General features: G+C 45.0%; 4 protein-coding genes across 6 annotated transcripts in view; 2 read left to right on the plus strand and 2 right to left on the minus strand.

Moving 5' to 3' along the window:
• Nucleotides 1-2,273: 2,273 nt before the first annotated feature.
• LOC128309719 (GPI inositol-deacylase) lies at nt 2,274-5,352 on the minus strand. The gene has a single exon (XM_053046177.1). The coding sequence runs from the start codon at nt 5,350-5,352 to the stop codon at nt 2,356-2,358; it is 2,997 nt and encodes a 998-aa protein (XP_052902137.1). The 3' UTR covers nt 2,274-2,355.
• A 460-nt stretch (nt 5,353-5,812) lies between these two features.
• LOC128308921 (60S ribosomal protein L10a) lies at nt 5,813-7,153 on the plus strand. The gene is made up of 3 exons (XM_053045534.1): nt 5,813-5,917; nt 6,124-6,279; nt 6,606-7,153. The coding sequence occupies exons 1-3, from the start codon at nt 5,913-5,915 to the stop codon at nt 7,096-7,098; spliced, it is 654 nt and encodes a 217-aa protein (XP_052901494.1). The 5' UTR covers nt 5,813-5,912; the 3' UTR covers nt 7,099-7,153.
• A 720-nt stretch (nt 7,154-7,873) lies between these two features.
• The window catches only part of LOC128299904 (serine/threonine-protein kinase ULK2), a 30,993-nt gene continuing 13,513 nt past the window's right edge, over nt 7,874-25,353 (plus strand). For all 3 annotated transcript variants that reach the window (XM_053036048.1, XM_053036051.1, XM_053036049.1), the window contains exons 1-2: nt 7,874-9,338; nt 12,413-12,586. In XM_053036048.1, coding sequence (XP_052892008.1) covers nt 9,249-9,338; nt 12,413-12,586 — 264 coding nt within the window. In that variant the 5' untranslated portion in view covers nt 7,874-9,248. The remainder of the gene's footprint in view (nt 9,339-12,412; nt 12,587-25,353) is intronic.
• LOC128299905 (leucine-rich repeat-containing G-protein coupled receptor 4) lies at nt 15,311-21,919 on the minus strand. The gene is made up of 5 exons (XM_053036052.1): nt 21,469-21,919; nt 16,767-17,026; nt 16,153-16,676; nt 15,856-16,084; nt 15,311-15,789 (listed from the first exon to the last, which is right to left on the minus strand). Exons 1-5 carry the CDS (start codon nt 21,537-21,539, stop codon nt 15,314-15,316), a joined length of 1,560 nt encoding a protein of 519 aa, XP_052892012.1. The 5' UTR covers nt 21,540-21,919; the 3' UTR covers nt 15,311-15,313.

The raw sequence follows: 25,353 nt of genomic DNA on the forward strand, positions 1-25,353 counted from the left end.
ATTTTCTTATTTGGCAGCTTTCTTTTTGTTCACTTCCGTGCTTCGGAACCCTGCGTGAAGCGTTTCGATGATGACCTGCAAAATAAATCGAGCATTACACCACGCAAAACCGTGAAACCGGTTTTTATCGTTCGCGAGAACAGTCGGAACGGAAGGCAGGAAGTAACGAGACACAAAGTAGGAAAGTAAGAAACGGACGCTTATGAAACCAAAACGAGAACCTGCACCAGAACTATCTTCCATCGGTAACTGGGTTTTGGTGTAGGGAAGTATAATAATATTATGTAATCGCACAAGTTCCCGAAAAGCGTACCGTTTCGTGTAATGCCGGGAATGGTAATGCTACAATGCAATTGCCCTTACACAAAACACAAGTGCGAACTCGGTGCGGACGGTAGACAGTTCGACATGTGACGCGACTATCTATTTTTAATAATTGCGGGAGTCGTGCGTCAACGCTTCCTTTACACCGTTTGATTCGCCCGTCGAAGAAACGAAAGGGAACAGAGCATTAATTGCTTGCACATTTTTACCGGTTCTCTAATGCCAACCTGACGCAGATGATTTGTTGGAGGCTTTTCTCTTAGCCTAAGATTCACTACGATAGGAACTTTTTATCAAAGCTGCTCGTTCAATCACTACACCACATTACGTACCACGCTCAGCTCAGTCCGCTGCGTTTGCCATTCAAAATAACGAAAAAGTTCAGCAGTGAAATGGCTTTTCCTCCAAACTTGCCTGTTGCCTGTGTGTTGTTGTTGTTCTTGTTGGCAGTGTTGGAAGCACAATAGTTCGGGAAAATCGGGTACGTCCGGTGTACGTATTTTGACGTTTCATCATTTGACAGATGAGATTAGAAGGACAGTGCTGCACATGATTGTACAACTGCACAATAGGTTGCAGGTTCTAATCTATTTGGAGCATGAATGAGTTTGTGTGATAGTAGTAGCAGATCTCGTCAATAATTTACACTCTTTTGAGGGTCAGTTGACATCGATCTCCATTGATTTGGGATTGACAAATTTTCAGAACGAAGCTTCCATTTTTTATAAAAACCCGTACGAGTTTATATTTGTAGTCTTTATATGCTGTTAACGGCACAACAACCTTCTTTCTTTTGGATTGTCAGAGGAGAGAATCTTCATAGAGAACCCACATCCTTAGCCAAGGAAGCCTGCTCAAACAGGAACCACCATTGTCAGAGAACTGCCCGATTCGCCGGAGCGCCTACGGACTAACAACTCGTCAAGCCTCAGAAACCTATGCCCGATGGCCCGTTAGGACATTTACGTCAGCATAGGCCCTCTGGGTACATTTGTCCTTACTAAGAAGCTAACAAAAGGGGTTTTGTTTGCACGGCGCCGTGCGATGATCATTGGTTAGATGTCAGGTGTTCGAGATGATCACGGAATCCACACAGGAGTCTGGAGTTCTGCCCCGGCGGAGCCATGATATGGCCTACTTATAGTGACTTGATCGGTAAACACTATTTCAGCCCCACACCTAGCAAGACACAGCGTGTATACGAATGGACTGTTATCCATCTTCAGTACTCCACAACACGTGGTCCTGCGGCAGGGCGCGGCAATATTAGGTTTGAACGTCCAGTGGCAGCGCCTACATTTGGCAGTCCAGCTTACAGTTCCTAACACTCGCGATCCTGCGGAGACACAACGGATTTTAGGGTTGACCTTTCATGTGATCCTGCCATTACCCGTGCTTGCTTTAATTTCTACACGTTGACGTTCGGAACACCGGACAGGTATCTCCAGATCTACATCTCGCGACTTCCTGCAGACACAACGGATTTTAGGGAAAAACGGCTAGCAGATACTCAACTACTATCCAGTTCCTACATCTCGCGGTCCACTCCCGTCCCAACTTAGTTTGGCCATACTGAGTTAGTGAGACCCAGTATGTCCGTATCCAGCTGCGCCACGAGGAGGCGTAGGATCAAGGCCGGTGACTACTCGTGATAGGTATCAGATCGTACGAGCAATTCACCAAGGGGAGGTTTAGCAGACCACCCCCTGCCACGGCACAACAACCTTAAGAGGTCTCAAGCGACATTAATTGTAGAGTAGTAGAAAGATTTGCCAAAGCCATCACTCCATCTCAGTTTCGATCTGCAACGCGTCCTGTGCCCATGTGGACGACCTAAAACGGCCATCCATCGTCAATCTCATCACATGACCAGCCCACCGGAGCCTGGCGAATTTCTCTCTTTAGTAGTAGTTAATAAAACACACACGCTTCTTTTGGCAAAACAGCTGACTAGCGAAGGGTTTTTATATCGTTTATTGAAATACTATAATAGAACAATTAACACGCATTCGCATAATACATAGTTCATGGTTAATTTGCTTTCTTCTCATCCACAGACTCCTGTTCCGCTTGCTGCTGCACAATCCCTTCCGGTTCCTTCTCCTCAGCGGCATCCATCTCCACGACGTCACGTCGCTTTGGCGCAATTATTTGGTGTACGGTGATGGCGAGAAATACTAATCCTATCGAATAATTAAGTCGGTATACGTGCACTTGGCAATAGAGCACCGATACGAAGGCCACTATGACCAGCAGGGCGGCCAACAGTTCGTACCCGTAAACGTTGCGGGGCGTGTTTAGCTGCCACAGAACGGCCAAACAAACCAGCACGATCAGTGCCGGCACTAGCGATGGGTCCGGTTGCAGCGTGTTCGCGTAGTGATAGTTCTTGGCCCAGGTAATAACACTTGGCACATTGAGCAGGGCCAACATAATCACCAAGAAAAACAGCGGTAGATGAAAGTTAATCACCATCAGCTCGTCTCCAGTTTCGTTTGCCGGTCGTCTCCGGTGTCTTCTACGTTTGCCATCGCGTTCGGTCTGTTCCCGTGCACCGAAAAGGCGGGCCGCTATTTTGCGCGCCGTGTAAAACACGAAGTTTTCCAAATAATCTTCATACGCTTTCGAGAGCAGCACAAAGTAGACGGCGGCCGCACACAGCAAACTGACACCGCCGCAAGCAGTCAGTGCGATCGCTATCAGCAGCACGGCAACGGCCAGCGGGAACTTGTGTATGCAGGACAGGAACGTGGAGGACATGACCGGTATCGGGAGGGCTATCAATCGCAGTATGATTTTGTGGGCAAAGTTGGCACAGAAAGCGATCGCACCCCACAGTCCGAGCGTAGCGATCACGAGCACACCGAGCGAGACCAGGTGAATGAGGATCGAAACAACCAGCGGTGTGGCGAGCAGTTCCACGCGGGGAATAGCTTTAAACAGAGTTAGGAACTTGGCGATGAGGGAACTGGTCGCTAGCAACATTACTAGCGGGCCCGGTTTGGTTAACGAGCTGCGCAGCTTCCCGACCACGAATGCCGGATCGTCGTGGGCGGTTTGCGACAGTTGATCCTTAAAGGCGAGCAGCAGCAGTGCAATGGAGTGGGCCGGTATGAGCACTAGATGCTGCTGCACAATACGCGCAATGCTGACGCGTAACGACTGTGCGTAACGTATACGATATTTGCATCCGGGAGTAAGATGCACGTCTAGTTGAATTGGCACCTCCTCCTGCCCCTCCCGTTCTCCTTCCCCTCCAGGTGGCTTCTCAATCGGTGGGTAAATGTATACGGTAGTCTGGTTCAGTTCCTCGTGGAACGCATAACGGTCGTACCCGTTGGCCCACGGGACGTGCACTTTCACGACAACGGTTCCCTTAACGCCAGCGCACGACATGGCAGTAAGATCCAGCGCAATGGTCTGATAGGTGTGTCTCATCCCTCGAATATTTATCCTATAGAACGAATCATCCGGCGATGCGTCCTGCAGGATAGTATGAGCTCGATAGTCGAACCAGTACGGCATGGTAAGGTTTATCATCCTTTCGTCCGGGTTAAATATATCCACACTGAACTGCACCGGCTTAATGGTGCGTGGAATCTTCACGAGCACGTGCGTCCAGGTCGGGTTGTTGCGTTTCAGCTCGTGCATATCCAAAAGAGCGCCGAAACGATCAAATTTCGACGATGGAACCGGTAGTGTGTAGTTAGCGAGTGAACCCGCCTTCTGGCACATGCGCGAGTTGCCGTATATTTCCACTGCCGCACAACCGGACAGCCAGTTGTCCTGTTCGGAATTGATGACCTCCACGCGAAGGAATCGATGGGACACTTTGTCCGGTACGAGACGAATCATTTGAACGCGCGTACGATGCATACCGGCACGATGCTGCTCGGTAAACGAGCGTCGGATATCTTCGATCCAATCTTCCTGTTCCGGGTAATGTTGAACCAGCAATATCTCTTTATCTTTTCCAACCGGAACACGCGCTTTCTCGTCGTCGTCATCCAGCGAGCCGGCGAATGGTTGCGATAAGAAACGTATCGCCTTATCTAGCTGCACCTGTTTCTCTTCGACAAACCCAAAGCTGTTGCGTCCCTGTGGGACAACCATGCTGAAGAGGAATCGGTTCATGACCAGCACAAACTGAAGGCACCACATCGCACACAGGTGATCTACCGAAAGCCATACGTTCGGAATGTTGTGTGTCATCGCATGTAAATCGGCATACCGTGACGAGGTCAGCCCATCGTGCACAATGATATCCCGGATTCCGCCACCGATCGTGACGAACAGAATGCCGTCGAGTGATGCTTTCGTTGAAGAATGTTTCAGTTCCCCTGTCACGGATCTGTTCGTTTTCCATGCCTGCTCAATACGATCGTAGAAGCTTTGATGGTAATGATCTAGCAGTGCGACGGGTTTATCGACCGGTGCCGACAGGGTCACTATACCCGCTATATGCCGACCGATGTTTCCACGTGCTCCTGTCTGTGCAACGACAGCCTGGGCGAGTTTTCCTCCTACCGAATGCCCGATGATAAACATCCGAATGGAACGACCACGGGCACCATACAAACGGGCGATTTCTTGTATGCACACTTCCAGGAATTCTGTTTGATCCTGCAGGTATCCACCGTACACGCCGGATAGTTCCTCGTTCAGGTCTACGCTAAAATAGTCCAAGTGGGTCTGCCAGTTGTTGTCGATTCCCTTCCTTAGTGCTACCGAGGCCAAGGAACGCACTTGCTTGTACGAACCGCCACTCCCGTGCACGAAGAGTACCGGTGCACCGGTAAAGATACGCTGCTGGACACGCTGCGTAATGTAACCCTCCGAGTACGCGTATAGACCGTACTTCGGGAATCGTTCATTCCCTTGAACGGGCAGCCGGGTGTATTGCGGATGTTCGAACATGTACGTCATACGGCATCGATTCTCCTCGATGTAGCCGATGTTTACGATGGCACCGTACAGGAACAGTGCAACCACCAGAACCGGTAGCAGGATGAACAAACGTAAAATCATCGCTAGAATTGATAAACTCGGTTCAGACAAACACACATGGAGACGTTACCCACTGTCCATTCAAGGTTTCCCAGATGGATAGACTTTTTAATTACTTTTTTCCTGGCGGGGAAAATGTCCCCGGAGTTAAACGAAAATGAAAACTGCACTGGCGACTGCAGTATTTACGTTGCGCCCGGGAAATAACTGCTGATAAACAAATCATTGAGACAGTGTTGCCAAATCACTGCATTCCTGCGCATGTACAGGTGCGGTTTTGGGGTTTTAAATTATTTATTTTAAATGACTAATTATTAAAATGTAATTATCTGAATATGCAATGGATAACCAAAATTTTTATCATAAATTGATACCGATTATTCGGCTATCGCCAGGAAGCAAATCTTCGGAAAATTCCTTCTGCGTAGAATGCTCCGTGTGCTCACTAGGCACACCATTTGACAGTTGGGTTTCGGTCAGCACATCACCCAACTTCCGGTTAATTGTTGTTCCTTGATCAACTGTCAAACTCTCTCTCTTTCTCTTTGTAATCGTCAACGAGTGCAGTCGCGTTTGGTGCAATGGCGTAAGTTTTAATAATTTTACTAGATTAATTCATACCATATATGGTTAAATTTAATTAAGAAGAGATACTAACGCAGTCTAGCATAACTTCACGCAGTGTTTCTTGCGTATTCCGTAATGTGAAGCGTGAAAAACACATCATGAAGTTTGTGAGGTTATGTTTACCAATCCAACCCAACTGAATTTGTCTGCCTTGTGTCGTTCCAGGTCCAAAGTATCCCGTGACATTCTCTATGAATGCGTCAGTGAAGTCCTGAAGGGCTCCGAACTGAAGAAACGTCGTTTCCTGGAAACGGTGGAGCTCCAGATTGGTCTGAAGAACTACGATCCCCAGAAGGACAAGCGTTTCTCCGGCACCGTCAAGTATGTTTTCACCTGATGAACGATACGGAACACATCCGGTACACGCGTGCCAGATTGTTTTGAGTCGTTACAACAGGAAGCTTCCCTGTATGGTGGGAGCGGACCTGCACTCAGGGTCTTAAAATGAAATGAGTAGGCCAAGAGAGTTGTCCTGGTCAGGAAAACTGCTCGGCCGACCAGATAGGGTTGATAGCATTCCATAACCACTAGGCATTACGCTGGTGGTGAGTTACAGTAGTGAATTCAATATGATCTTGCTCTTGATTGTTATAATCAATGTTTGATGCTACTCAATACTAATTCTGATCGTTTCCTTCCCTTCGTAGGCTAAAGTACATTCCGCGCCCGAAGATGCAGGTATGCGTGCTCGGTGACCAGCAGCATTGCGATGAAGCTAAGGCTAACGATATCCCGTTCATGGATGCCGAAGCCCTGAAGAAGCTGAACAAGAACAAGAAGCTGGTTAAGAAGCTAGCCAAGAAGTACGATGCGTTCCTGGCCTCCGAGTCGCTGATCAAGCAGATCCCACGTCTGCTCGGTCCCGGTCTGAACAAGGCCGGTAAGTTCCCGGGTCTGCTCGGCCACGGTGAATCGATGGTGCAGAAGATCGATGAAGTGAAGGCTACCATCAAGTTCCAGATGAAGAAGGTGCTGTGTCTGTCGGTTGCCGTCGGTCACGTCAAGATGTCGACTGATGAGCTGGCACAGAACGTGCATTTGGCCATTAACTTCCTCGTGTCGCTGCTGAAGAAGCACTGGCAGAACGTACGCTCGCTGCACATCAAATCGTCCATGGGTACCGCTCAGCGACTGTATTAAGTGGGGAGAGGCGTGTGTTTTGTGGAGTATTTTTGCCACAAGAAAACGATTGTCTGTAAATGAAAATAATGCTGTTTCTTGCATTATTCAAGAAAATATCGTTTCAAAATAAATGATTGTTCTTGCTAGGACAATAAGAACACCAAAACATTAACAGGTATATCGTTTATGAAATAGAATAATTATGGAAAGAATTGGTTAATGTTTTTATTGGTTTTTTAATATTTAGAATGCTGTGAACTTCCTTGAATTTAACCAGCAGCGGGAGTAGAACGTCGTTCAGAAGAGAGATTGTTTTAATTCTCCAAGAATAATCGGTAAATAGAAAGAGTTATCCCTTCATAGGAAGTGTATCTATTTTGTAATCAATCATCTGCAACTAAAAGGTAATAACCCGCGGGAGAACGATTAAAAAAGCCACAATTTTTAATCCGCTCATTCAAAAGAAAATCAGCTGTCAAACGTCTAGGACAATGACAGCTCTGCTGTCAAAAAACGACGTGACATGCGCGGAGGCGCACCTGTCCTGCTCACGCCACAGCGCCACAAGCGCAAACAGAGCAGTCGAACAAATGCGCGATTGCCAAAGAAAAAGAAATCGCGAAACACACACGCACACATTGCCGCACCATCTTCCGTGTGGTGTGTTATTGCTGCGAACAAAAACCCATTTGTTTCCTACACACACTCGTACTCCGTTCTCTGGGCAATAGCAGCAGCTTGCAGCAGAGGTAGCGTTGCGGAAAATCGATTGTATCGCAGTAAAAAAGAACACGAAACGCTCCAGGTTTTCCATTGCGGGTGCGGGAAAAACGCAACGACTGTCCCGTAATTATCGCAGAAAACACCTTCGATAGCAGTGCGTGCAGCAAACTTGTGATTGTGATAGCCTCAAAACAAATGCCCCAGCCAGTGTCATCCAAGCAGCAGCTGCTGGGCTGAAGTGAAAATTTCGTTCTATACCCACTGCCCGTGGCACAACAGAGAAGGAAAAGTGTAGGAAAATCTTTCCGTCTGGAAGTACCGTGCGTTGCAAATGAGGTGTGTATGTGCCCTTTTTGTGCCAAGGGGAAAAATAGTGTGACGTACGGGTGTGGATGCGAATAATTTGCCTACCGAAAACTACGCCATTAGTGCTGTTTCCTCCTTGCGTACATCGCAAAACACGGAAGCGCGAGTTGGTAGTAGCAGGCAGGTAAGATAAAGGAAAAAAAGTTTAAACCCGGAGCAACCTGCGCGAAACAACGAGGCAAGCATTGAGAAAGATACCAGATTGCAGCAGCGTAAAACCACAATAATAACAACAAAGTAGTGCAATCTTCTAAGAAAAAAGGAATATAACAAATACTAAGCACTGTAAAATCACGTACAAAACCAGTGTGTGAGAGAGGGAGAGAGTGTGCGAGAAAAACAGGAAAGCAAGAACATTCACACACCGTTGTTTCTATTGATTTCATGAGGTGAATTTGGAGCAGAAATGTCAATCGGAAAATTTTGCACCAAAAGAAAGTGAAGAAAAAGTGTTTATTTTGCAACTCCTTCCTATCGCACTTCGTTTGTATGACGCCCTTGCGTAGGAGGTTTGTGAAGTTGATTGAAGTAGAAATAAAAACGTGTGAACAAGTGCTAATTCCAACAAGTCAGCAAAGTGTAGTGTTCCACCTATGTAAATACAAGCAGTGTAGTGTGTGATTTAACGAGAGTGTTATTGACGGAAGTGCGAATATCCTTATGCGGTGTTATCCTTGCCGGGATACGTTTACCCCGGTAGTATCTTTGTGTTGGTGTGCGTATGTGATAAAGGATTGATTCATCATCATCGCCAGAAAGCAGGAGAGAATTTCTGCACCAATCCAAGCAACACCACCAAAAACAACAAACGCACGCGTTTTGCAATAGAAGAGAAGGTTTTATGCTTCCGTTGCTCCCGAGCGCCGCGGTATCGATAAAAAGTGCTGATTTTTAGCATAGATTGTGAAATTGCGTGCAAAACACCGAGTTCTCGCTCGGCAGGCCCCCCACAAAAGGGTGCTTCTTTCGTTCATCTCCGCACGCCGGGAACATCGTGGAGGGCTGGCGAAACGTGACGACGACGAGGACGCCGAAAAACTTGGTTGGTTTGTAGCGGAATTGCCAAACCACCCAACAGGATGGAAATTGTTGGGAGTTTCGAGTACAACAGTAAAGAAATCATCGGCCATGGCGCGTTTGCGGTCGTTTTCAAGGGCCGCCACCGTGAGGTAAGTGAAACAAAACCCCCGACCAGCCTACTAAAAGCATTTACTTTTCCTCTTCGTTTCAGTGTGTGCACAGAGCTCCTTTTTTCGCCTTGCTACTTGCAGCACACACATTCACGCACACACATGTAGCACTCCCTTGCTTTGGTTGTGTGCGAGCTCTCGGTAGAAGGAAGCCGATGGGAAATTGCGTAGTTAGCTAAGAAAAGCCTTTTTGGTCTGGAAGAAAAATAAACACACAAAGCAACCTAATCACCTTTTGCCATACGTCACGAACCGCGAGAGATCGGAACGAGGGCGATATTGTAGACCACCTGCGCCAATGGGTGGTAGGGTGGAGGACTAGGTGGACGAAATGTTGGTCAGTGCTTTGGTGCCGCCTAATATACACAAACGTGGGGCGTCATCAGTCGTTTCTACTGCGTTTTGAATGATAAGCAGATGGATTGAGCACTTCCTTCGAAGGTGCTTTGCGTAGCGCACGGTCGACGAGTCGCAACTGACCTTGGAACAGGTAGTTCCACTTTCGGTGGTCATTACTGAAACCCGCGAGAAGTAGTTTGTTTGCGTAGTATAGGCTTGCGGTGATTGTGAACGGCGCCGAGCAGATATGTTTATGCATCGATTGACGGAGAATATCTTCCGGTTAGCAGAGGCCGAAGTATGGTTCAGTGTGTTGAAATGTAAAAGATTTGGATTATTTAATGTTTTATTTGTTTTTAGAATAGCTAATGCTTTGTTTGCTGGTTCTATCTGCAAGTTTGTTGTAAGACATTTCAATCGTTTTCTCCCGCAATTAGGAGTTTTAGAGCAGGGATCTCCAAACTTTTCCAATTCACGGGCCGCTTTGGTTGAAATTGCCGCAGTTATTAACACAGAGGCTGGAGACTCTCGAGGGCCGCAGTTTGGAGACACCTAATCTAGCGCGTCAGGGTTCGGCACACTATCTTCCACTTCTATCTCCGGGATAAACATTATACCTGTAGGCAACGATCGATTTGATAAGATGAAAGAGATCTTTTGTTTAACCAAAACAGTAATTTATATTACATTTACAAGTTTATAAATTAACAAATATGGAAACAAATTTGTCAATGATCCGTCGACAATGAATCGTTCAATGTAAATTATACTGTATCAAGGTTTTTGTGAGGTTTACTCAAACCATTTACTCCCTTGTCAGATGTAATTGGTCGGTTTTAAGACGTGTAGGAAAGAACGATGCGTTATAAAATGTTTGGACTTTCCAAAGACTCCAAAGACACAGCATGTTTCTTGAACTTTCCGTTCTACAATTACAGACCGAAGCAGTATCGCTGGGCTGCAATTACTTACGAAATATTTTCAATGTTGGTAGACAACATAGTTTGATTCGTAAAATTTCAACGCTTTTTTTATTTTTTCATGTTTTCACACGTATCTTAAAGTCCTACACGGTCGCTTATATACATCCTTAAATAATAACTCTTCGATTCAAGCTTTTTGTCATGGTTTTTATTACTTTTTAAAACAAGCTTTTTTTCTACAAAAATCTTCTCATTTTATTTTCCAACTAAATCCTATTTACGTCGAACAAACATTTATTGTAGATTTAAGGAAAATATATTGATATTTTATATTGTTGTTGCTCCAACGGTTGGATCTCTATGATATCTGCCGACTAACGGGCGAAGTAGTTGCTCGACCATTTATTCTGTAGGAAAAAAGCATTACAAACAAGTTAATTTCTTTTCTGTCACACATCTTATCTTTTCCACGTTTTATCTTATAACTTCGCATTAACTTGTTAATTACTTTTTCCATGGTGTTTACATATCATTTTTTAATCCTCGTTTTGGTGATGAATTGACTTATTTCATGTCATGTTTTTAGTTTTATTTTTATTTTTTTATATAAAATTTATTTCATGAATGGGATTCTATTTTTTTAATGTAATGAGCACGATGCAGACGTGGTAATTTTTATTTATTTCTGTTTCTATGTTTTGTATGTGTGTCACTAAGGTTTTTGTAATTGCGGAAGTCGTTAAAATGATCTTTAAATTCCATGCTTTATTTGAAATAAAAATATGTTTATTTAGTTTTATTTTTTTTTAAATCTTTGCTTTAATAAACAAATCATTGCTGTATGCTAGCCCCTGATAGAGACAGGCACGCCCGCGACTAGTTTTAAATGGCATGAGCTTCCGAAGCCAAGCCGTGATTATGAGTTATCCAATAAATCACAAACAGTTACAGCATGTGTTACGAATGGCTAAGGATGTAGGCGTTAATTTGAATCATTCTCCAACGTATGCCTCGTTTATTGCTGTTCCTTTACATTGTCCTTTATGTAATCCTTATCGGTCAAACTCATCGCCACGCGGCAAACATGCTGTGGGAAAACAGTGAATGAGTGATTAATTCGCTATACGGCGTAGCTGGATTACTGTACAGCGCCCAGATCTGTGCCTGATAGTAAAATGTAGGTGTCAATGTGTTCATTCGCGAACGACCCAATTAGTACGTCTGCTCTCGTGCATGCGCCATGTAAAACGAGAACAAAGACGCACAAACAAAGTTTGTTTACATTCCTTAAGACCTTAGACTTTGGAGCGGTGCAAAGATTGAAATATGATGGTTATTTGTTTTAGAGCATATTATAAATCCTGCAACCGTTCCTTCAAACTACCAGAATTTGTTACTTACGGAATAAAGAAGGCTTATCCTAAAGATATCTCATACCATACCGTCACGAGGAAACTGTTTTTATCACACGGGAATGTTGCACAATTGTTTCTTCTGGAAATTTCAAGCTTATCCTTCTTCATCCACACCCAGAGCTTGCAATATGATTCCTATATCTCTCGGTTAGGTCGCCATCCTATTCCAAGGGCGCACACTCGTGTGCTTCTTAAAGCCATTATCACGTACCGTACCGTTCTAGCTTCTTGTTGGGTGGTTCGGGTCACATTTTTTCCCTTATCTATGCCAATAAGTTTCTTCGTTCTGTTTACTTCCATCCAGGCTTTTGCTACCCGCCCGGTTTCTTATCCGCAACTAATCAACCGCTTTTCCCCTTTTTCTGCTTTTCCACAGGCACACTATCCGGTGGCGATCAAAAGCATCACGAAGAAAAGCCTGGCCAAATCGCAGAGTCTGCTCGGGAAGGAGATAAAAATCCTGCAGGAGCTCAGTGCCCTTAAGCACAAGAATGTGGTTAAGCTGTTGGCCTGTACCGAGAAGGATCAGAACGTGTTTCTGGTTATGGAGGTAAGTTTGCTTGCTCTGTTTTGTTTGTCTGGGCTGCCATAGCCCAAAATGAAAATTATTCGTTGATAAGAAATCGAGCAATATGTGAAGAGAAAACCTTGAAAACAAAAGAACTAACCCTGGAATTGATTACACCAATGTTATCAAAAGTTAGCTTATTTTGGGCATAAGGTTCATGGTTTGATGTTCACTTGTTATGGTAATGTTGTGAACATAAAGCTTACATATGTTGTAAAGAAACTTCATTATAAAAATATTTCCTGCTATATAAATGCTTAGCTGATGAAAAACAAGTTTTGTTTTTAAGTCTGAGACTTACAAAGTCTATTTAAAAAAAGACAAAATTTGATAAATGAGCTATAAATACGTTATCACTTATAAGCTCAAATATCTACCTAGAAACATTTATAAGAGTATTGTAATACAATTCCTTTATTTCCTGCGATCATTGGGAGAATTATAGTACTTCTTTAGCAAAATTCGTTACATCCTTGGGTAGAATAAAACCGCTTTATCCCACGTGACCTGTACAAGCGGTAAATGATACCGCGCGGAGATATCGTTTTATGATTTTTTGCTGCCGCAGTTTGCCACATTTGCCTTGATGCATACTCACTTCCTATTTTACATTGGCGAGTTAATTGCAGAAATTGTTCGCACTGCTTACCGCTACCGGCCCACCAATGGTAACCGGTTGTGTGGAAGGTTCTGTGTTGTTTGTTTTTTTTTTCATGTTCGATACACATGACGCAAATGATCGACGTTGGTTCAATAACGGCACAGAAGCGAAATATAGGAATGGGCGAACGGTATGGGCACACATGGGCAAGAGGAAAATTCGCAGTAATTATCTTTTCGAAGGATGTACCATTACTTGTACCACGTTGAATAGTCTTTGTGTTTTAAACCGTTAAGGAATATTTCACATTGTTTTACAAGAAAATATAACGTAGTAAGAAAGGTCAAGATTATTGCATAAAATTAGTACAAATATTATAAACAACTGTTTAAAAAATGTTCGAATAACGATAATTTCTTCAAATAGTTAAACGCTCTAAACTTAGCTACATCGATCCGATTCCGCATATGCAAATTGTGTCCAAAACGTCCAAACAAAATCCATAGCTCGTTCTATGGATTACCGTTCTGTGGAACCGCTCGTAAGTAGGTATGTACTTATGAAGCGAACTGTAAAAATGAGGAGAAAACTTCATTGGCTTCGTTAGTAATTCGTGTCACGCACACGTTAGAATTCAACCGTCAGACAAATATAGAAAATTTGTTACGTTGAACGCAAACCAGCAAAGTTCATGTTTTTGCATTGTGATGGCACTTGTGCTGTTGCCTAAAAGCTATAATAATTAGTGGCGATAAAGTTGTACACATTTTGCTTTATTATTTATGAACTTTGCCACAACCCAAATATAGCATAATGTTTTTCGTTGAATACGATTTCTTTCACAAACCCCTGACAACTGTAAAATATCTACAAAAGTTCACAAAATGCACATCTCGCGTTTTATTTTAATCGGTGCTCTAATTGTTTTCCCCTCTACTAAGAACCATTTCCGTACTCTTGCATTGGTTGCGTTTAGAATGTCCACGGTGAGTGCTGAACACACAGCTGAACTATGTCTGAACGTATGTGTCATTAGAGTAAGCCTTTCCCTAAATGCTCCACCAGCCAATAATGTGTATTATATTATCGATATACGTACTACAGCTATTACTACTACCGTAATGGATTGTTATATTTCTTCTAATGAAAGTAACCGTATTTGGGAAATTATCAGTTCAAGAATACAAAGATAAGCACAAACGGTGTTGCTCGTCGTTTAACGTTTTGTTGCCAAAATGTGCCGTCTAGCTCTTCTGGTGATTATCAAAAGAGAAACAAAAATAGGAAGAAGCGCAGCCTCTAGCGTTTCACTTGTTTGAAGATTTCACCTGCGTTGCTGCAAAAAATCTTGCCATCACTACACGGTATTCCTAAAACTAAATTCGCACACTAGTAAGTGCCACTATTTGGTTTTTACTTAGTAATTGTAAACCTGCCCCATGCTTGACTGCTCTGCAACTTCCGGCCGATTGTGGGTGTGGTGTGGAAAAGTATGAAATTTAATTCAAGATACTTCCTCGTGCTCCTGTTACATTTATCCCTCGCTGTAGCTGTACTGTCCATCGAAAGGGAAAACGAAATGTTGGGTAATGATAGCCTACGATATATTAACGCGCCTAAAGCCTTGGTGGCAATAATTGTTTGTCGAAGCATTCGCATTCAAACGTGTTCGAAGAGGTTCGACTCTCTGTTTGGCTAGTTCGGTTTCTATTGCGCTTTCTTTGTGTTGCAAAGCATTTGTGAAAGGATGAAATATTTACAATACCAAAAAAAAACATGATAACGATCTCTACTGATATATGCAGCCTGATGATGGATGCATTATTGCGGAACGCACACAACCGACCCCACAATTTACCGACAGCTTATTTGAAGACGATGTTACCTAATACTTTGTAAGTAATATCACATGCACACGGATCATACTGCCGACGGGCGAATTTCTAGCCGAATTCAATTCATGGCACGCAGTCACGCCATTCACCTTCCCCGCGCGTAAATGTCGTGGATCGAATTCCCCGTTTCCCGATTGATCTCCTTCTTCAGTGTTCTTTTTTTGTTTTTAGGTTGGCAAATCGAACCGCGATCGGAAAAACGATCGATCGGACCTAGACCTTATTGAGAGGGACCTCCTCTGCCGGTCGTACCTGATCGGTCGGGGCCGGGCGTCGTTTGGTGCCACAAAGTTTGTTCTTAATGCCGGTTCGCCGACAGATCAGACCGATGATTAGCCCCAGCACGGTCACGCCAATGATGGCCATCAGCAGCTGTTTCATCGTTTCGGGCGTTATCGATGCGAGCAGGGACTGTTCACCATCGGTGCGATGTTCGGACCCGGTTGAAGCTTTCTTTATCACCTCACCGTCCTCCACCGCGGGCAGGTTGCCGGGGTGCGTGATGGACGCGGATGAAGGAGATCCGGATTGTGGGGATGAAATGCTACCACCTTTCGGATTCGTCGCACTGGTGGTTGGTTGTAGGGCGAGATCGGATGATTCCAGCCTGGCGGTGGACGATTTGTAGTCCTGCATAATATCATTCAAATTTTTCAGCGCCTTGCGCGTCGGGCGTGGTGTGGTTGGTTCTAAAAGATCGTGACGAAGAATGAGTACATTTCGTCTAAAAGAAAAAATGCTTGTATAATGGCTACCTTTGGGCACGAATATGGGTTCGGGAGTTTTCGGTACATCCACAATGATGCTTTCCTCGAAGGAAGATTCCGACGTCAGATAGAAGCAGCTGATGTTGTGTGTTGTTATGTCGATTACGTCTATCCGTTCCAGTTTTTCGCATAGTTCGCGTACAGTGCTTTCCGACAGTGAGGGTAGTCGCAGATGTAACAGATTCTTTAGCGGTTCGAACATATCTACGCTCATATCCTACAAAATCAAACAAATTCATTAGCAGCTCGTTCGTGTGCTTTGGAAGCTTGGGATGATTCTCGTACCTCGTCGAACTGATTACCGAAGAGATCGAGCAGCTCGAGCCCGCCCAATTCCTTGAACGCTTCGTCCGGTAGCTCAGTGAGATTGCAATTCACTAGGTGTAGCTGCTCCAGCTCCGGCAGTTCCAGGAAGGGATCGCCATCCGGCAGGACGATTGGGTTGTCGTTTAGATACACCCGACGAAGCGATTTGCTTGCCTCGCTGAAACAATCGCTATCCAGGTTCGATAGCTGATTGGAGGAAAGATCTAGCATCTCCAGCTTGTCGAGCTTTAGCAGAAGTTCCTTGTCAAACTGTTCGATCGCATTGCCTGCCAGCAGGAGCTCCTGCAAATCGGTAATGTTCTGGAACGCTTCCACGTTCAGACGCTTCAAGTTGTTGTGGCTCAGATCTAACCGTACCACAACACCGGGCATAATGGAAGGGATGTCCGTAAGGGCACGGTGGGAACAGTTTATGTACTTTATCCCTTCGAAACAGCTGCATCCACCTGGGCACGCATACTCTTCCTGTTCCGTGGAATGATCTACAACAAGAATAAGAGAAAAAAATATTACACACGGAATTGTTGGAAATTGGAACTCATCTAAACACGCTACGCCATGTTGCTACGTACCGTCTGCATCACCAAAAATGACCAGCGAAGGACTGCCGGTGGTGGACGTTGCTTTCGTCGCACCAGACGGCAATGTCGTGGAGGATGATACTCTCGATTTATCACTGTCACCACCTTCGTGCCGTGCCTGATCCGTGCCGACTGGTAAGGGACCACTGATGTCGCCGTCATCGTCGTATGTATCATCATACTCATCGTCATATATATTCTCCCCGTCGCTAGCCGCATCTTCCTCATTCTTTGCGTGCACTTCCGACGTACTAGAACAGGATAGTGAGTAAGAGAAGGTAAATAGTAAAAAACTGCACCAGAACACATCAGAGGGGACACAAGACGGATTGGTTTGGTATATCGGACAGCAATTCTTGAGGACGTTTCAACACCAATATCCGGCACCACGTGGAGCATTTCCGCAACATCGACAACAATCGGTTCTCTAATACATCGACTCATAACTGATGGAATTCCAAAGATATCATGTGTCGCAAAGGTTAGGATGGACTTTGACTTCCCTCGTCTGATAAGCCTCCAACGAATAGGCGAGTTATCAACATCCCACACCCAGTGTGTCGAAGATGATTACGTCAGAAGGGCAACAGAATGTTTACCCGATGCTTCACAGCTATTGCTGGCAATATTTGTATGACTCGGTGCATGAGTTATACGACAGAAATGGCTATAAATGCGTCATGAACAGCTGATGTTCATAGTACCAACACGAAATAGGTGACTGTCTTCGCCTTTAAGAAGGGGTTTATGTTGAAAGGCTGAAGATAGCAAGTAGTAGCTAGAGTCCAAAACGCCTCATTCGAACTTGGGATCGATAAGTGTTCGTTCAATCCCTGTGTGCCATGTCAATCTAATTCAATTAAAGCGCGGATTGAAGTTAGCGGGATGCCTTGGTGGAATCTCCCTCGCATGGTCATTTTTTCACAGACCAGTCCACGCATTCCTGGATATAAAAACAACCAAAACGCGACCTCTTCCCAATCGAATGTCCATCTTTCTCTTCGTCACACACACGGACAACGCGGAATCAACGCGGCAACGTCCAGGTTGAGAAGGTCGTGTGTGCTGTTGGGGTTCCTATCCGTCGGTCCAGTAGAGCAATGGCGGGGAGTTTGCACGCGCTTGTTGCGCTTTCCGCGCTGTTAGAGCAGAGTACGTGGGGCAAAAGGAAGAAGGCACATTAGAATAATTGAATTAAATGAGTCGGCGGTCTTTTCTTTATGTTGGGGCGGCGGCTCCACGGACGCTACCCATATCACGCTTGCCCAAAGTGTCCAGCGGTGGTTGACGATGTGGCGTTACTGATATACCGCCCCCAAACTCTCCCGGGCTCCCTCACGTACTCCACAGTGTCCACAGAGAGGGGACGGATGGTGGTTGGTGCTGCTATTATTACAATATTACTTCCTGGGAGCATTTACAATCGAGGTCAAGGGTGTCAGCGAAGGAGAAGTGATTTTGTATGCGTTGAGTTGATTCGATGGCGCAGCAAAAACCCTAGGCATCCGTTTGTAACCTGTTGTGCACCCCTTACGGGGAGAAATGTTACGGTACGGAACGAGGCGTTTCTTACTTCGGTGGGATATTTGATGAGTCAATCCCCGTATCTCCACGTAATAGGGTAATTGCGAAATGTTTCTTGGATTTAGTTTTTCGTTGTTGTGTCGGCGAAGCATTAATGTAACACAAAGTCAATATTTGGTCAAATCCACTGGAACTCGAATGTGGAATGTGCTGGGAAGGATAAATAGTCAGCTGGACAGTAAGTGCCCACCAAAAGACATCATCATCGATCGCCGCATGTTTGCCGATATGATCGTAGTATTCGTCATATGATTTCGTCATATTTTTTGGAAGAACTATTGGGAGATGGCGTGACGTGAAGAATTGGAAGGAGGTGAAGAATTGTCACGTTGAGCACGACAATCCCAATGCTCTGGGCGAGTTCTTCAATTTTAAAATGAAAAACGATTAAAACCGAACGTCCCCCGACGATTCTGACAAAATGGGAATCAGGAAGAAATACCTTCCACGATCAAAGTCGTCCCGGCGTCTAATGCCGGTAAGCGTAAGGAGGTACCTCGACCATGTCACGTGCTGCACCGTGCTGTGGGACGGTGTGATGTAAAAACGGCGCAGGTTTTAGACCGGTTTACCACCCTCCCAATCCACCAGCCCGATATGATCGCCGATCGATTGCCGCACTACTACTGTCCACATCGTTTGTTTGTCCCCGCTCCCTCCGGGAAAAATATAATCCCCATATGCTGCTTGCTTTCGGTAGTGGTCAGTTGCAATTGCAATCGATGGCTACGGCTACCACACAGCGTTATCCCATATGGTGCTGCGGTTTCTGATCTGTTCACATTCCCGGTACTTGCGCGCTCGCACGGTGATCTCGCACCGGCCCAACCAAAGGCCTAGGCAATTCGCGCAGTGGTGGATTACGCATTTGTAGGGAATAAGACATAAAAAGAAATGGAAAAAAAACATTAAAGACCATCATTGCGAAACCAGCTTGTACCAGCCCGAACATAAGCGCAATGAAAGTTGCCCGGCATAGTTTTCTCTTATCCGGAGAGAAGGGAGGTTTGGTTTTAATGTTAGTTAAACCTCTTTTTCCCGGGTTTGTCTATAATGCTGCCTGCGTGGTTAATATATATGTGTGACACTAGTGCGAGTCAACTGTCTGCCGATCTTAGCCGTGTTAGCAAGTACGGGTGAAGTATTTAATGTACTTGTCGGAATCAGCATACCTACTGGCTGGCGCACTCCCTGTGCGTACAGGGTGTTCCATAAGTTTGAACACACATTTGCATCGTCAAGTACGTGTCGTTATTCTTGTTCAATGTTTCTGTTATTCTGTTCTGATATTGTTGTCAGTGTCAACTACACATATTCGCCTTAAAATGTCCTCGGTGTTGTCGCTTTATGTCACTTGTTGTTCTTTCGGACGAAATACTGTTTGAGTTGTATCAGACAGACGATGTCCATAATATGAGCAGGAATAGATTACAACAAACCTCTAAAGGAGTTGAGCACTATGAGCTTCAAGCAGAATGGTGCAACAAAATGTACGTAATTTTGGTCCAAATCTTAGGGAACTATTTGGACACCATTTTGTAGACTCCAAGCCTCCCGAATTCTAATCCTAATGACCTTTTGTTTGGTTCTGTCTGATGTCAATTCTTTACCAATACAAGGACCAGTTCTAGACGGTTATTCTACCAATAGCAAAACCCAGAAACAAAAAAAATATCAAAATAAATTAATATTATTGAACACCCTGTGTTCAGCTGAAGGTTTGGGTGAGAACTCCTCAGTACACTCGTACATGCACGTCGTACTACTCTCCTGCACTCCCAGTAGCGGTTAGAAAGAGGATGAAAAATCTTCCAAAACCGTCACTTCCAAGCCGCTAATTAATCATAACCAAATAAACCAAGCGTCCCATCCCGCCCCCGATCCCGGTCCTCCAGTCCCCCGTGGTGGGTTTAATGATTAGCTTGGGACAGACTGTTGTATAAATAGTTTGCGGCAACCCGCGGAAAGGTTTAATGAACTTCACCTATCGCCAACGGGTGAACCCACAAGAAGTACGTGCTCTACCACCGGTTTTCGTGTCCGTCCACGTTGGTTGTGACCGTCGAAAATCGGTTAGCCAAAACACCACCCGGCTCTGTACTCCTCAATCTTTGCACTTTGAACGCTACTATCATTGACGCTAGCAGAAGGTAGTAGAAGGTTTTTTGTGTGGTTACCACAACACCCTGTTACTACATGGTGTCCCACCCATGTGCCGGCAGGCAGCGTGTTCTGCTAGCCACGTGTCAGGACTTGAAGATTTAATGTTTGCAGGTTTCTGTTGCTTTCAGTTTAACTTTAATTGGTACCTCTCGTCGTCGTCGCCCTTTTAATTGGTGCATAATAGACCACACTTTGATTCAGTTGCCTGTTTTGTGTAGTAAAAGTCTTATTACAAGAGTAGCACGCGCCCAAGCTAAATGTGTACTTCCCTGGAGCAATTTCACATGAGAGTCATCTTCGTACATCAATCATGATGTGTCCGGTGGAAGGCATAGGGATTTGGAGTGGCTGTAAGCATAAGCCCACACTTAAGCGCCAATGCTTTGTTTCGCCCAAATCTTCCAAACATTTCGGTACTCTCGGTATCGGTCTTTGTTTTTCAAAAGCTCCGAAGATTTTCGTGTCTAGTAGTGGTCTAATGGAGTTCTACGGCACTTCACCTTCCATTGGCCAAGTATCGCCAAGTATCATCGCTTCAAAGAGCAAGATTAAAGTTCGTACAGGCTTGACGATATCGCGCTACTACTGATTGGGGCTGAGTTGAGCGGAGTGGCCATTCCTGAGGTTCGCGTTCCCTCGTTGCCTTCTTGTCTAAGCACCATATGCTCTAGATTGCAATGTTGCTTCGTAAACCTAATTGCGTGTGTGTGTGTGTGAGAGTTTGTTGGATTTAAAGGGAGAATGGAGAATCATTATGATTACACCGACGGGTGGTGTGTCGACATTATTGTTGCGTTTTTGTTTTTTTTTTGTTTGCTACTGTGACCGTGCCTGAATGATTGGCGTTGATTACGTCCTGATTTCCTGGCCCCGTTTGGATGAAGGTGTTGTGGTGGTGGTGGCGTTGTATGCCACGCGTAGTTTTGCGGCCGTTGTTGCTTCTTACCTCGTCCAGAGCAGAATCGTCAGCAGTAGTACCATCGGGACCAAATAATCCCAGATCAATCTTCGTCTCATTGTGTATCGGGGAAGTCTCGTCGGGGAGTTTTATTTATATAGAGAGAGTAAACGGGCGTCCTTGTTGTTACCCGTTCTAATTTTGTTCGTCGATGGAGAAAACTGTTTCACTGCGTTTTTACGGCTCTAATAACACTAAAGATGCTGTTGGTCTTGTGTCTGACCCGGGGATGGTGTGGACATTTAACGTACAGACGTACAAAAGCACGAAATTGTAACAAAACTTAACACAAATCTTTCGCTGCAAAACGGGAACGTTCTTGACAACAGGAGATCACTTTAAAAAACGCACACTCTCTTTTTCACATTTACAAGACGAACATGATGAAACACAGCACAGGTTGTTTCACGGATTCCCGAGTTCCCGAGCGCTACTCGAACTCTTGCTGGAATGTAAATAAGTAATCGATTTAGAAACAGACACACTACACGCTCCTTCCGGTGTACGGACGGAACAAACGGCTCTATTCTAAGCGGCGGATAACGTTACGACGACGGAATGTGACGACGATGTTGCTTCGTGCACGGTCACCACGCAAGTGACGTTTGCCGATAAAGTGCTACCGGTGCCCCCTTGTGCGGGTTGAATATGCCCCGAGCGCGCAATGCCCGCAATCGACGTGACGCGCGCGGGGGTTTGAGTCGTTGTTTCGTTGCGGTAAGGGAGGGTTGGCCGTGTCGTGTGTACCGCGACGTTGAAGCCTGAACCCGGGGAGGAGTTTGGGTTTGTGGTTGAAGCCGAAGAACACGGCAGGGACGCGCGGGAACACACGGGCGCATGTTTTCCCACTATTCTAGCGTGAACCGAACACGGATATATCCGTGTGTTTGTGCTGAAGTTTGTCCACTTCACACAGAGAGAGAGACTCGGCTTTTCCGAGCGTGAAAGAAAAATTGTCCGCAAAAGGTTTTTCCTTTCGATTTTCTACGGAGGGGTTTGAAGCAAAGTTCTTCGTGTCGACAGGGAAATTGAAACCGATTTATTATTTTAAGACGCCGGTGGTTGTGCACCTTTCCATTTCGCACAACATTCGAATATGCATTTGCAGCAGGAAAACATGATCGCTATGACTCTTTTGCCGGGACCCACACCCAAGAGGGGACGACCAGAAGGAGCAGGTTTTTTTTTGTATTATTTTTAACAAATTGACCTTCCCAACGTTGCGAAGGGTAAGATTAATGCAAATCTTTATGCAAAAGGTGCCCCCCTAAGTGTGGGGTGGATTGATTTTACAGTGGTGTGATTGGTTAGAACTAAGGCAACGCGTGGTGTAGCAAACTGGAGCTACATTATGAGTACTTTTGTTGTTTAAATTTACGCTTAATGCGATTTAGGCATACACGATGATTCACCCCTTTAATGTTTGTTCATTGTAATCGAAACAATGTTACAATATAGCACAGCAGTATCGATTTCAACCTCTTTCAACACTTGTGTTCTCTCCCCATTTTTGTTTGCATTGCAACAATTGAGTAACTAAGCATTTCGAGAGGGGTTTTTAGTAAAATTATTTTTTAAAAAAGGTAAAATTTCAATTCCATTTTCTTCGCCCCCGTGTTGGTTGGGAAATGGTACAATATCTTGCACGGATTCCAACGAGAAAGTGAGGTTGAGTTCCTCCAGCGCAGGTTGAGGTGTCGCGCGTGTGTATTTCCACCACCCAAGGCATCGCGGGGTTGACCTTTTTCGGGTGGAAACACATTTTCCTGGCTCGGTTATTTATTTATTCCGTGTCTCCGGTGTTAGACCCCTTTGCTGTTGCCCTTGAGCGTCACGAAAAAAGTGACGATGGGTTGAGAGGTTGGGTTAAGAGGTTTCCTTTTCCTTCCCACTGTCAGGCCGTGTCAGAAATTTGTCGTTGTTGTGGAATATGATTTTGACTAGGTATTTTTGGTTGTTTTGCATTGCAAGGCTTCTCTCTCTCTCTCTCTCTCACGGCTGTATTTATCGCGTTTTCCCTGCTTTGTTGTAGAGTGTATAGCGTTGGACGTCGTAAAATAATCACGATGAGGCCAAATATCATGCCGGCATCCTAACAAAGTCACACGAAACATTAGCGATGGGGAGAAATGGGGTTGGCCTTTCAAGCTATCCAAATAGATAGAGCCCGTAGGAGTGGCATAAAAGAACGCTTTAACCACTAAACAGCCGGTGTGCTATGTGTCTGGCTCGGTTCTCTGTTCTGACCAAAGAAAAAAAAAAGGACGAGAGTTTCTGGCCACCAACACCATCACCACCACCGAGCGCGGTGTGGCTTTACGGTGCGAGAGTAATTAAATTATTCCCAGGACGACCGTTCCGTGAAGATATCCAGGGCGCAACTGCAGGCTTATTTTTCCGGGGCCGGTTGAAGCATTCATATTATTTATGCCGTATGAATATTATTTCGCTTTTCTTTTGGGTTTTTTTTAGGTGAAGCATCTGTTAGCGTTTTGATACAAATATTTTAAGTAGCAGGAAATACCACTTCCATCATCATCGTTCTTTTGCGTTTAATTTTAAAGCACCGCATCTGGAAACCTTCACACACAACAACTTCCTCACTGACGGAGAGGCGGCATTGATGCGCTACCGCAGCAAGTCTCAATTGAACCCATCCGTCAGATTCGATTGCTCGATTGATTAGCTCTGGCGGTATAAAGTGCACTACTGCTGCAGACAAGAGCGTGCCCACAATTCGCGCACCCATTCAAGAGAAATGACCATCGCCTCGTGTGTTGCGTGTGCAGACGAGCCCAAATTGAAACGCTTTAATTGGTCGGAGTCTGGTCCGGTGACGATGGGAAGAGGCCTGCACATCTCGTAGTAGGCAAAGCAAACGATCTTTATTGCAACGGTTTGGTATTCGTTATCCTCGTCGCCGTATCTTTCCAAACGCGGAGGACGCATTCGCATCTGCAGGATGTTAATTGAATTGTCCTCCTCAGCAAACTACCGCATAGATGTCTCATTCACTGAGATAGCTTTCGTAGAATGGTATTGTTTATTATTATTGTACGCTAAGTAATGAAAACTTTCATCCTGGAAGAGACCCACCATGGGGGGGTTGTCGTTTGTGGACTGCTCAGCAATATGTCTGACGATCTTCTCGTCGTTTTCGTAGATATATTTCAAATCTTCATCAGGAGCTTCATTCCAGATGCCTATTTTCAAATAAACATATAATGGTTGCCTAAAATATGCTCTTATTTCCAGAATTCCTTGCTGTTCCGTTGTTTCCCGGTGTCCCTAATTATGCTGCCTTCGTTTGCGATAAATGAGCTTACAATAAATAAGCTCCGACCGCACACACGGTTAACAAGAATCGCGCGCTCCCTACAACCGGCCACCAGAACACACAGAATGCGTTCGAATTATTCGTTCGTGTGTTTGGAATTTTGAACGGTTTGACCTCGCTTGTCTGATGTGCACATATTGCAACAGTGGGCAGCCTGCAGTTGCATGAGAATTTTGACACGATTTGCATTCCCACTCGACGCCGCCATTCGAATACGCGTGCTTTTAGCCGGTTGAACTCAAAACATCAGTACCGTTCCACTGCAAAAGAACGGCAAGAAAAAGGTTTGAATTAAATCTGAACCATCCGGGCGGGTTGTGTTCCAATTGGGCAAATGGAGCTGGAAGCATATAACCATCACCGGACACACTCCCCCCCTGGAGTCTTGCTGCATCATCATCATGCACATATGCACATCTGCGTCTGTTTCTGCCTTTTGATGGAAAACATTTAAACGCATGCGAAAACAGTGTGGAAAGAGGTTCCCCGAATATGTTTTTTTTTGTTGTTTTGGTTGTTGCATTCGCGATAGTTTG

Source organism: Anopheles moucheti, chromosome 2 (genome assembly GCF_943734755.1).
Source record: "Anopheles moucheti chromosome 2, idAnoMoucSN_F20_07, whole genome shotgun sequence".
Lineage (NCBI taxonomy): Eukaryota > Metazoa > Arthropoda > Insecta > Diptera > Culicidae > Anopheles > Anopheles moucheti.